The 12500-nt window shown below is 37.1% G+C and overlaps 2 protein-coding genes across 3 annotated transcripts in view; both read right to left on the reverse strand.

Moving 5' to 3' along the window:
* LOC137619184 (uncharacterized) overlaps positions 1-12500 on the reverse strand; it is an 814382-nt gene that overhangs the window by 726811 nt on the left and 75071 nt on the right. The window lies entirely within an intron of this gene.
* Positions 10839-11784, reverse strand: LOC137618688 (uncharacterized). The gene is made up of 2 exons (XM_068348849.1): positions 11271-11784; positions 10839-11128 (listed from the first exon to the last, which is right to left on the reverse strand). Exons 1-2 carry the CDS (start codon positions 11782-11784, stop codon positions 10839-10841), a joined length of 804 nt encoding a protein of 267 aa, XP_068204950.1.

Raw genomic sequence — 12500 nt, forward strand, 5'->3', positions numbered from 1 at the left:
ATTGGATATTTACAGTAAAGTAGTTAAGTTGTTTTCAGATAACAGTATGTACACAAACAACTAAACAAGTAGTTAACATAAACATTCAGATAACTATGTACACAAACAACTAAACAAGTAGTTAACATAAACAGTGCATAGTTCATTTTGTGCTTGTATCTTCGCTCTTCCCTTGCACTAAAAAGTACTTGAATAAACATGCCTGTTTTTCTCACCGGTAACGGTGTCGATTTTGCACATGAAATTTCTTGTTGTATTGAGTTTTTGTATATAAAGGAGAGATCTATAATAAACTCACTCAGTTGCTTTCATCCTGCCTTTGAGTCACAACCTTCTCTCGGCCCGTCACATTGGTGACCCCGGAGTGACTCGCACACCTAGCCTTCTGATCTGGAGTCACAGGATCCTGTCTAAACTAGCATGCATGTACGACAGAGTTTGAACACTCACCTGTTCATAAACTTCCACGAGATTTTATTGTTAGCAAGTGAACACAAGACTTTTAGCAGGCTGTGGTTGGCCAGTGCATGCCCTCTCGGTCAGCTGCAAAGCTTGCAACTGGTATGGTATCGAGGGGAACAGGAATATTAGAAATTATTCTAATATGGTCACATACCACTGAGAAAATGCACCCTTCAGTACACCTAGATATAAGGCAAGTTTGTGTCTCTAACAGTTTTACGGGACTTCTCTCCCTTGGACCATCACTGGTTTCAAGACAAGTATTCTACTAATAAGAAGCACTTTAAAAAGTAGCCATATATCCTCTCTCCTATAAAGTTCCAATCGCCAGAGTCCTCCAACCAAAGCTCAGTATAAGAGAGCGCAACTGTCTTACCTGATAACTGTATATACACATTTAGTACATTCTAGAGAGTAATTTTAGTTTGCTAAAGAGGATAATGCGATAAGTTGATGAAACGACTACTCTAACTGGTACGGAATAAAATAAACATAATAAAATACACCACGATAATTAATCAAATTTTTTATATCGTTTATGGAATGTCGATTCATATTCATGATATCAATGAAGGGTGAATCGATTTCTGAGTCCTCTTTCGCTCAAATTCAAGAACTCTCCTCTAAATCAAGGTCCTACAGAAGCTTATGCCTAGAGAGATGCAAGTTATCAAAACACCAGAATGATGAGATATTACAAATTCTTGACACTATTCTTTTTCAAATGAAATGCTGGAGGAAGCCTCCAGCCTTCATGCTAGTACAGTTATAGCGTGTTTGTCTCGCACTCAAATGGCGTCAGGTCGATCCCCGCCAGGGACAATGAGTTTAAGCTGTTTACTTGGGAGGCCACTGCTGTGGTTTGCCACACCAGTGGGGGATTGGGCTGGCCTGGCGGACGTTCTTGTAATTATCTATTCTGATGAAACTGTAACTGAAACCCAACATCGTTAACCTTTAACAAGATATAACTAAAAAATATGTCATTCCTGACACTAAGGAGAGTCCCCATAGAATTGTAGACTTAAACCATCTTTTGGTAAAGCCAAGAGCTTATACTTTGTTAGACTGTTGAAGGATACCCATGCCATCCCTTCAGTGGTACAGGATTTGCATGTCGCTCAAGGATAGCACGCTAGCTAGGTCAAATCTAAAGATAAAGATAGATATCTTAGTAGAAGGGAAACCCTTCAAAAGCCACTCAGGCTTGGATTGGGTCAGAAAGAGGCTCCAACCATATAACAGCACTCTCCAGAACATAGTGATATTTGTACAACCAGCCAAGTGGATCCAAATCCAGTTTCCTGAAAGTCTTAGCCCTGATAAGATAAAACATTGGACTAGGAGAACCACTCAAGGCCACAAAATTAAGGAACAAATTTGTTGACTGAAAGAGTGTTAAGTGCTCCCCAGAGTGCAAAACCTACTCTGAAGCTCCCTTCCTCTAAATTAGCCAAAAAAGCAAATGGGACCACAGAATGTTATGTCTCAGGTTACAGGAATTCCTTGAAGGTGAACCAGTCCTCGGGGATCTTTCCACGCACTATCCTTAAGCAGACATGGTCTTATGCAACATAAGAGGCCAACACCTCTCCTCTATCAATGGAGGTGGCTCTCAGAACATTAAAGCTATATATTTTAGCAGACTGTTATCTCAATCTACATTTGTTTCAGCTGCAGAGTCCATGAACATGGAGGCTACAACCATGACTACCCTTCAGACAACATCCTGATTAGATCATTAGTTGGGAACACAACCCTACTTCTCCACTACTCAGGATCTGTCAGACCCTGAGAAGTAGAAAGATTTGATCGGCCTGGTGATCGCTGGGGCAAAAATTATCAAATTCCCATTACACTAATCAGCTAACTAATGGTCAAACTAGGTTCTTAAAAAGAGAGATTCTGTACCCCTACAGTGTGCCGAATAGATCGGCCAAAGAGAGGCTTTAGTGTTAAGTAATGCTCTCATGAGCCAAAGTCCTGGTCTCGTCAGAGCTTGAGACGTGGATGGAACGGTCAAGAAAGGGAGAATGTTCGGTCAGGACTTATTTTTTCCATCTAGCCAGATCCTTCAAGAACACGGCAACAAAACCACTAAGGCGACGACAATGACAGTTTTGAAATCCAATCTTAAGAAGGCAGGGACAACGCCATCCGCATCTTCTTCTATTAGAAGAACAGAGGTCTTTTGTCATGGATACCACATCCTGTTCACTGGCTCTCCTTCTCCCCTCACTCATGTTCCGAAGGGATCATACTCATGTAAGGCAAATTCAAAGGAGGACGAAATTTTGACATTATAAGTTTAGTGGTTATTGCCAACAGTATCATTTGTTGGTTTCTGTACATCATGGGCAAATATTTCATTCACAGATCATTACATGGAAAATGCTCGACAATTAACTATATTTGGAGCATACCAATTAAGGTTGGAAATAAGCAGATAACTGTTTAGTTCCTATACCAACGGATAAAGATAATGCACCTTCGAATTTATTGAAAGTCATTCGTTGTAAGTATAAATCTTCATAAAAAATCAGTGTGGTATAAATTTGTGTTCTCGTAAAAAACACGGCTTGAAATGCATGTCAGGATGTTATGAATGTCATGGAGAATGTTGTAATAAATAGGCAAGTGACGTTCTTTATGATTCTGTTAGTCAAATATTCTTCACTTGATTCCTAAGTTGAAGGAAATTTTATATAAATGAGAAAAAATAGTTGAAGATATTTTCACTATTTCCTGGTTGAAATATCTACATTGGTTTTTTAATACTGGAGTTTAGAAGTTTAACAATGGAACTATGTTTCTTTTTTAGGCAGTTGAATAATTTGGTGCCATTGAAAAGGAAGAAGATGGAATAGATATCAATGAATCCATAGATGATAATTTATTCTAACTGAAATTATTTTGAAGAATGAATAATCTATTCTACAGAAATTAGTAATTATAAGCTCTTGTTATCATTTCATATAAATTCTCCTTTACTAGGTAAATTTTCTCTCTATTATAATGCAAGCTTCCTATAGAGTTTTTTTTTTCCTTTAAATTATCTTATTCACTTAATTTAATTCAGAATGTGCAGCGAGATTTTACTTCTTCTAATGATCACTGCTGCAGCTATTGCTCCCAGGGAGACGGTAATGGCACTTTTTCGTGTCTTGTTTCCTCTCATAGCTGCTGTTTATTTCTTGTATCAATACATCTATATCTAAACAGTTTATTAGGTTTTTAATCATGTTCCTATTATTCCTCCTATAATTTTCCAGCTTTGATTAATTTTGGTATCCTCGAAATCAGTATCAACCTTGGATGTAAACCACATGTTCTAACGCCCCTCCGACGTTAGTCACACAAGAACGAGACAGTATAAATTCATAAATTTTGCCAAATGTTACGTAATATGTCACTGTTCATATACTTCAAATTGAGTTCTTCACCCTGTGAACAAGGAATATGTCTTTGTTATTACTGTTGTAGCTTTAGTCATACAATAGCATTATGAGGGATGTCATTTGCATGTGAAATTTATTAAAGTATTATAAAACAGCTTATTACATGATTTCAGCTGACAATTGAATAAATTTTTCCGTTACTTCCCGGTATCCCATATTTATTTTCCAAGTGCGTTGCTTGTGTATGAACAAATCGTAATTTTTAGAGGCTCCTTTTAATTAAATTGAATAAGTACTGGTTACTGTTTTCAGTTCCCGAACAGAGCGTATGTGAAAGGCTAAAGGTCTATTGGTCCGTTATCCTCGTTACCTTTACATTGAGCGTTAATTCGTAGGGGGCAGCTTCATTAACATCGAAGTCTGTTATACTAATACACCACTCGGATGAACGTCTATCACGCACCAGTGACTGTGTCAGCACAGATTGGTAGACCATTCATCAAGCCAGCTCTATTCCTGTGACCGACTTAGAACTTTGATAGATAATTCAAGGTCAATATGCCATATTTTAATAATTAAATTATCTCTCTCTCTCTCTCTCTCTCTCTCTCTCTCTCTCTCTCTCTCTCTCTCTCTCTCTCTCTCTCTCATATACTTAACCTTAGCAATTTTGTTTAAATGAAAATATGACCTTTAAAGCAAAGGAATAAGGACCTTTTACTTACCTAACTTCTATGTTTTAATGGCTATGATTGATTATCGTAGACTTGGTTAAGCACCATTTTCTGTAATTGGTATTGTTGATGGAATTTGGTTGGATAAAATAAAACTGATATGCTGCCAAAAAGACGACTTTTCTTAATATAATAGAACTGCAAGCTTTATGCGAAGGAATAAAATTATTTATGTTTGATAAATTTTGCTATATTTTCTTCACTTACTGTAAGATTATAATGTATATCTTATTCAATTTACCCTTTGATTCAGAACATTAACAGTAATTCTTTACTAGATGTGCATCCACTTTATCTGGAAGAGCAAGAAAACTTTTATTTCTATAAACATAAGGCTTTCCATAATATCTTTATTTTCCATCTATACACATAACATAGCAGGCAAAAGATTTGTTTAAATTATGGTTATTAAAGAAAACTTTTCTTACCATCCGTAACAAATTGACAGGGTAAAAACGTTGTTCATATTACTTTCTTTAATTGCATTTATTTCACATCTTCTGAACGATAAAATTCCTTACCCCGTTGTTCTTACAATTTTCATAACGTTTGACTGTATTATGAATGATCTCGTTTTATATTATTTTTCTCGCGCATGACTTAGGGATTTTATCAATTTCTTATATTCCTGTTTTGTAACAATCCGCATTTTGGCATATGTTGGTTTTTTCAAGACTTGTAAAATAAGGTTCATCCAATCATTTGTAACATTTTCCATAAATTACCTTTTATGTATCAAATTATATTGTTAATATGATCTAAAATCTATTATCACATTTAAGTCCATTGGTCAAGATATATATTTGCATTTAAAAAATTTGTTCGCTTGTAGATAGTATGTTCATTTCCTTTATTTAAAAACAAAATATATATATATATATCAATTAATAGAGAGAAAAACTCGAATAACACATTATGTTTGTGATTGCATTAAAATGTGATTTGGTTGATATGTTGTTTAATATCTCTATATACGGACAAATTACCAATAGATTTCCTCTTTATATTTACTTTGTTCATTGTGGCCACACATTTCTCTTAGACCTAGTGAATATACAAAAATTAAGCTCAAGATATTTATATATATGCGATAGCTCTCATCATTTACTAGCCTTAAGGATTCTTTGGTATTCAATAAAGCATCCTTGTGCGCTATAGAACGACTCTTTGGCCTGTCTTAAGAAACAAGCAAATATTGAAACTCACCTATATTTTTTTTCTTGTATGAATTTTAACAAGAGAAAAACCTATTAGTCACTTTCACTGTGTTTTGATTTTAGCTTTTATAAAAAAAAAAAAAATTCCAAACATTATAGTATAAGCAATCCGAAAAACAGTTTCCATTTGTCCCGAGTCCCATATGCCCGCCTTATTACATTTTCAAAACAGATGGCTGCCATGAAAAATGCGTTCTTCCAAATATGAACATCTAAATGACCTAGATCATTTATGTTGACATCTAAACTGCCATTTTCAAGGCCAAGAAGCCAATGTTCATATTTATAGGTACGTTGAGACATTTCTTAAAGAAGTTTTTACAAATACTTAGCAATTTCCTGAGACAAATTGGTTATTAGGGCATATTAAGTACCAACAATTAGGATAAATTTATCTAGTAGTCTGATTATTGTATTAAGCCTATATCATGTATGTTGAACAGTTTACTGTACCCAATATGTACGTTTGTGGTGGTTAAAATTTAGTGGTGTTTTTATTTTTATTTTAGTCAAATCCCAAACTGCTAAAGAAGCTACTTGTTAACGTCAGGAGTCAATCAACTGGAAGCAGTACATGCTATTCCAGGATTATTATGAAAAGGAAGAGTTGGTGCAATGACTCCGGATAGACGCCTACCAGCATGTGATAGGCATAGCAGAAGAGAGGGCCAGTGTGTATGATAATAACTATGTCAAGGTCCAGTGATAAATGAAAAGCTGTGCAAAGAACTCTCTGTAAAAGGCAGGCAGTCTACCACCATGGTTTCTATTTAATTGTAACTAGGCAGTACCAAATCCAATGAGCCAGAGACCAGCATGCATATACATTAGCTATTGGCCACCAGACTGCCAAGAAACGTGGATGGAAAAGAGGAGGTACTGAAATGGATAGTTCAGAGTCATCAATATTTGGCCTCATACACAAAGTCCCACACAAGTCTAGTGGATAAGGAATAGGGTTTGCTCCATTAGAAGGATGATGATAAATAGCTCCATCAGGTGAGGGCAGTCAGCGCTGGGAAATTTCTTTGAAATGAAACTTTTAAAATCCGTTAATGACACACTCAAAACAAGACTGAACACATGAATTTCACCAGGGTATGTGCATTCAATTGATGTTTGTGCATTCCATTGATGTTTGTGCATTCAATTGATGTTTATTACCAAATAATCTGTTGGACAAAGCCCGTTTTTCATGGACAGCTACATTGTGTAAATCTCTTGAGCTGATTGACCTCTTTGATGTCCAAAAGCACAGTGAAGCATACCTACCTAAGGAACATATCGAATCTAAATATGTTAATATGCTTGGCACAAAAGGCTTGCAAAATTGCGTACGTGCATTCAATAGAAAGTGGGTTAGAGAAAAGATCCTCGATGCCTTGCCACATCAGAATTCCTGTTTTCAATAAGATTTAAGAAAACCACCTGATATCTATTCCTCAGAAACATGCTAGAAAAGTATGATTCTTTGTGGGATGGAGTCATGATGATGATGAGGAGATCATACACATACAGTCAATTTAAAGAGCAGCAAAGATGCTAAGGGAAAGCCTTGATAACTTTACTATAAATGCCAAAGATACAAACACCATAGACATCATCTTTGACATTCATGCCCTTCCAGCTGAACCGTATAACACAATCCTCTGGATTGGACCTGCTGATAATATGGAAACTTAAAAGAAAACCAAAGTTGTAAATAGAACAGAAATCACCATAAAATATGGGAAAATTTTCAAGCATGTAACATAACATTGTAACCACAAAGGATGATATTACCTTTGTATCCATCGTGGTAGACTATGCATGCGAGCGTCTGAACTACCTGCTGAAATTCAAGACAGTTGATCTGAAAAACACCAAGGACTTGTATGGCAGAGTGATAGTCTTGAACAGGTCCAGCAAAGACACCAACCAAAAATAGGCCAATGAAAACCACGAATTCACCCTGATACTAAGAGCCCCTTTTGATCCACCTACTCAACAAAAATGTAACAGCATAAACTTTTCAGGAAGATAACCAGCCAGACGAGATGATGGACACCACACCAGATGCTCTAAGTCACAAAATAACACAAGCAGGAGGAATTGTTGTTTTGCAGAAGATGACCATGAAAAAAGCAACCATACTAACTATCAATGGGCTCAGTGAATGCTGCAAAGACCTGCTGGTGTTCATTATACGAAATTATGATAAAATCAACCTTGTCTTTAACACACCGGGAGGATTCTCTGAAGAGTTCTACCTGGGAAAAAAGTAAGGAAGGAAGAGCATCAATCCAATATCAGGTAAAAATAACAGACATAAAACACATCCTAGTGAGAATGATCCTTTCATATAAAAAACCGTAGACTTATCTGACCAACTATCATGTTGCAAAGTCTATAAAATACAAGTCTACATCACACAAAAAGGTCATATCCTGTGCTCCAGGATATACATGTAACAATTGAGATTCGCTATTCTAAGAAAACTAAAAAACACAAAAATACAAACACACTATTGAGATGCTATGTTACCATTAGTCTAGTCTGCTCTTTGACATTATAGACACCCTGCAATTAGAATTAAGGAACAACAACGAACTGCGTGAACTCCTTTTTGCTCATGTATCATCGGCTAACATCAGTTTCTCATTAGAACAGACAAAGGAGAATTCACAAAGAAAGGTTTTTCCCATATAGAAGAGCCCTAGAAAAGAAATGATTGAAGATGAAGATTGGAAGGATAGAGGTAAAGAAAGAGCAGAGAATAAAATGAAGACATGAACATTCGACTTTAAGATATATATATATATATATATATATATATATATATATATATATATATATATATATATATATATATATATATATATATATATATATATATATAAAGCATAAAGATCAGATTTTACTTGGAATAACTATATTAAGCTTGGAGCTTTTGCTCAGAGTTTATACTGCAACTGAAATGAAATACAATTTAACCATAAAAGAAACCCTTTTCTATTACAACACAAGAACATAAGTGGTGGGCTACCCTTGAATCTGCACTCTTTTGGTGTATATGCAACAGCTCCTCCTTTACTTAAACCAGATGGCTCTGTCACTCACTGTCCAAAAAAAGGCAACCCTTTTCGGTGATGTGTTTGACAGTAAGCAGAGTAATGAGAAAGTTGATCTTCATCATTCGTGTTTTCCTGTGACTAAACTATCTTGTTTAGCTTTTGATCTCGTTAAATTGAAGCTCTTTTGGCGGACCTTGATGCTTATAGAGGTGTAGACTCAAATGATATTTTTCCTTTGTATTCTATATAGACTAAAGATTTCTTATCTCCAAAGGCATCTTCTATTTTGTGCAAGTTAGCCAGATGAGGAGCTTTTAGCACGGAAAATTGGTAAAATTACTCCACTAAGTGAATGTGTTTATGATAGCTCAAGTCCAATTCATTACCACCCAAAGTCCATAACTCACATATTATCTAAAGTTTTGTAACATCTTTTGATAAAACGTCTTAATAGGTTTGCTGAAGGCAATCATCTGTTCCCTAGTTTGAAATTTGGCTTTTGTAAAGGCCTTGGAGCATCTTACAATTTCCAAAGCTGTGCAGAGATCCCTTAATTGTGGTCAGTACATTCTTATGATTGGCCTTGACTTTAGTGCTAACTTTAACCAAGTTAATCATGAGGCTCTTTTTCAAACTCAAACAGTTGGTAGTGGGTGGGTCTTTTCTTAGTATTATTATTTATTTTTTAAGTAAAGGACCACAAAACTCTTGTTGTTGATGGGCATCATAGGGAGTTAGGAATGTGATATCTGAAGCTCTTCAGGGCAGTGTTCTTAGCCCATTACTTTTCATACTATATACACATGCCATGTGGTATGGCCTAGAAAACAAGCTCGTTGCATATGCAGATGATGCTACTCTCGTTGCATCAATACTATCTCCTGAATGTAGATCTTGGGTTGCTGAATCCGTTAATAGAGATCTAGCTAAAATTATTAAATGGCATGGTGCAAATTATGGGACATGCAGTTGAGTCCTAACAAAACTTAAAGTATGATTGTAAGTATGTCAATGACAGTGGCTCCTCAACATTAACACCTCAGCATGATAAAGTTTCTTCAACTCTATATAACTCTTTTGAAAGTTTAAGTGTAATTCCCGACAGAAAATTTAACTTTGAGAAACACGTTAGGTCTGTGTCGTCTAAAGTTGCACAAAATCTTGGCTTCCTGAAAAAGTCTTTCAATATTTTCGGTGATCAATCTACTCTGAAGTAGTTTAATTATTTCATTCTACCATGTTTCAAGTACTTATCTCTTGTCTAGTCTTCAGCTTCTGATTCTCATTTTAATTTGATGGACAGTAACTTACAGTCTATTAAATTTCCTATTCCTGATCTATATATTAGTCTCTGGCATCAATGTTCAATTAGCTTGTTGTGCATGTTAAATAAGATTTTTCATAATTCTGACTATCCTTTACATTCAGATTTTTCCGGACAAATCTATTCTGTTCGTAATACTAGGTATACAGTTAATTATAATAGTCAGACCTTCTCCATAATGAGGTTCAATACTACACGGTATTCAAGAAGTTTTATTCTAGCTGTGCCCAAGTTGTGGAATGATCTTTCTAATCGAGTAGTTGAATCGGTAGAACTTAAAAATTTCTAGCTTGAAACAAATGTTTTAATGTTGAACATGTCATGTTTTTTTTTATAATTCATATATGAAATATCTGTTTTAGTTTTGTTGCTGTTTTTAACGTAATCTATTTTGATAATTTATTACTTCTTATAGCGTTTATTGATTACCTAATTTCCTTTTTTTTCTAACGTGCTACTTTTTCTGTTAAAGCCCTTGGGCATATAGTATCTTGCTTTTCCAACTTGGGTTGTAGAGAGCCAATGGGCGGGCAAGCCGTTGACCACCTGCTTAAGGACTGTCATAATAGCGACATCAGTGGTATTAATGGAGAGAAGGAGAGATGCATATGAAACCGGAAAAGTCATAGCAGCAGCGGTTGATAGGGCATTCAGGTCTTTTGGCTTACTCCTGAGGGAGGTGTGAAGGGGTCAAGAGTGGTGCCGATGGTTGGCAGGAAGCAGTGATAATAGTTGATCATGCCCAATAATTCTTGCAATGCTTTGACGGTCATGGACTTGGGGAAGTTCTGAACGGCTTCAATCTTCTCAGGGAGGGGCTGTACTCCTTCAGGAGTGTTGCGGTGCCCTAATAGAGATTCTTCATTGGCGGCAAAGGTACACTTGTCATACCGGAGTTGCAGGTGGTTGGGCACGATGCATAGATGACAGAGTTGTTGCTCTTTGGAGGAAAAGAACACAAGTATGTCGTCCACAGAACATACAAAGAAGTAGAGTTCCCCTAAGATTACGTCCATGAGACATTGAAAAGTGACCCTAGCATTACGAAGGCCAAAAAAATAGGTAATTGAAGGTATATGTACCGAAGGTGGTGGTGATGCTGGTCTTGGGGATGTTTCTGGGTTCATGGGCACCTGATAATACCCATTCAGGAGTTAGAGTGAGGAAAAAACCTTCGCTTTGTGCAAGTAAAAGGTCACGTTGGCAGTGTTTGGGAGGGTTTAGTGATTTGGTTCTATATTCATGTTCAGATGCCTGTAATCCACACATATGAAGAGAGCCATCTTTCTTCAGGATGATGTGTAAGGGTGGTGGCCATGTGCTTGAGGCCTTTTGGCAAAGGCCCATATCCTCCATTTCGGCAAATGTTTGCTTAGCTGCTGCCAAATGATACGGTGCCAGCCGTCTGAATCTGGCAAACACTGGGAGCCCTGTCGTCTTGATATGGTAATAAATACAGTGTTTCTCTTGATTCGTAGCCCCTTGATGAATATCTGGACGAGAAGCTTGCGGGTACGATATAGGGAAATGGGCGTAAGAATCCTTGGGTGTGCTGATGTGGAGAGCGAGGTCGTAGGGGGCGGATTGGAGAGGCATCAACGAGAACAAATCCGTGTTGACTATCTGTCGGTGAGCTACATCGACCAGGAAGTGGAAGTGTGAGAGGATGTCAGCATCGAGGATTTATAATGTAACGTCAGCAACGAAAAACTTACAAATATCTTTAGCACTTCTAGACGATAATGTAAGGGTTTCAAAACCATGAGTGGGTATCGCAGATCCATTGGTAGCTACTAGGCAGATGTCAGCAGACCGAGACAGACTAAGAAAAGAACGGCAAGCATTTGTGTTTACCAAAAGCTGTACACCTGTAATTGCTTCATGTAAACTGAAAATATTAGTGACAGGGGTGGCTCCTGCTGCAAGCGATGCCCTATTTATACAGTTTTTGGCCTCTGACAACCAATCCCACATCTCTTCGCAGCATCCCCAATTCCGGAGTTGTAGTAGCATAACCGCATCCGATGGGTGTCAAGAAGTGCTGGAGAGGTTGTTGGTTGGGGTGTAAGTGAGGGGTGGTTTATGTTGGTGGTGGGCAGGTTTGTCACCGCTCCAGCAAGTAATGAGGTGGGTGTCTGTGTCCTACTATATTCACATCAGCTTTGGTCGATGTTGAATAGGTATCCACTTTGTCAGGAGCGGAGGCGTTGAGGGTGGGGGTCTGGAAGGTGGTGAAGTGGCTGTCTATAAGCGCATTGACTTTGGTTATCAGGTCCTTCCTGGGCAAAATATCGATATTCTGGTTAGCAGCA

This window comes from Palaemon carinicauda, chromosome 2 (genome assembly GCF_036898095.1).
Source record: "Palaemon carinicauda isolate YSFRI2023 chromosome 2, ASM3689809v2, whole genome shotgun sequence".
NCBI classification, from domain to species: Eukaryota; Metazoa; Arthropoda; class Malacostraca; order Decapoda; family Palaemonidae; genus Palaemon; species Palaemon carinicauda.

Bases quoted from the DNA above. Each gene is read 5' to 3' on its own strand.
- LOC137618688 (XM_068348849.1), bottom strand. From the start codon at position 11,784: ATGCCTCTCCAATCCGCCCCCTACGACCTCGCTCTCCACATCAGCACA. The intron at 11,129-11,270 runs GTACATATACCT...TTTCCTCCAAAG, and splicing joins CAGCATCACCACCACCTTCG to AGCAACAACTCTGTCATCTA.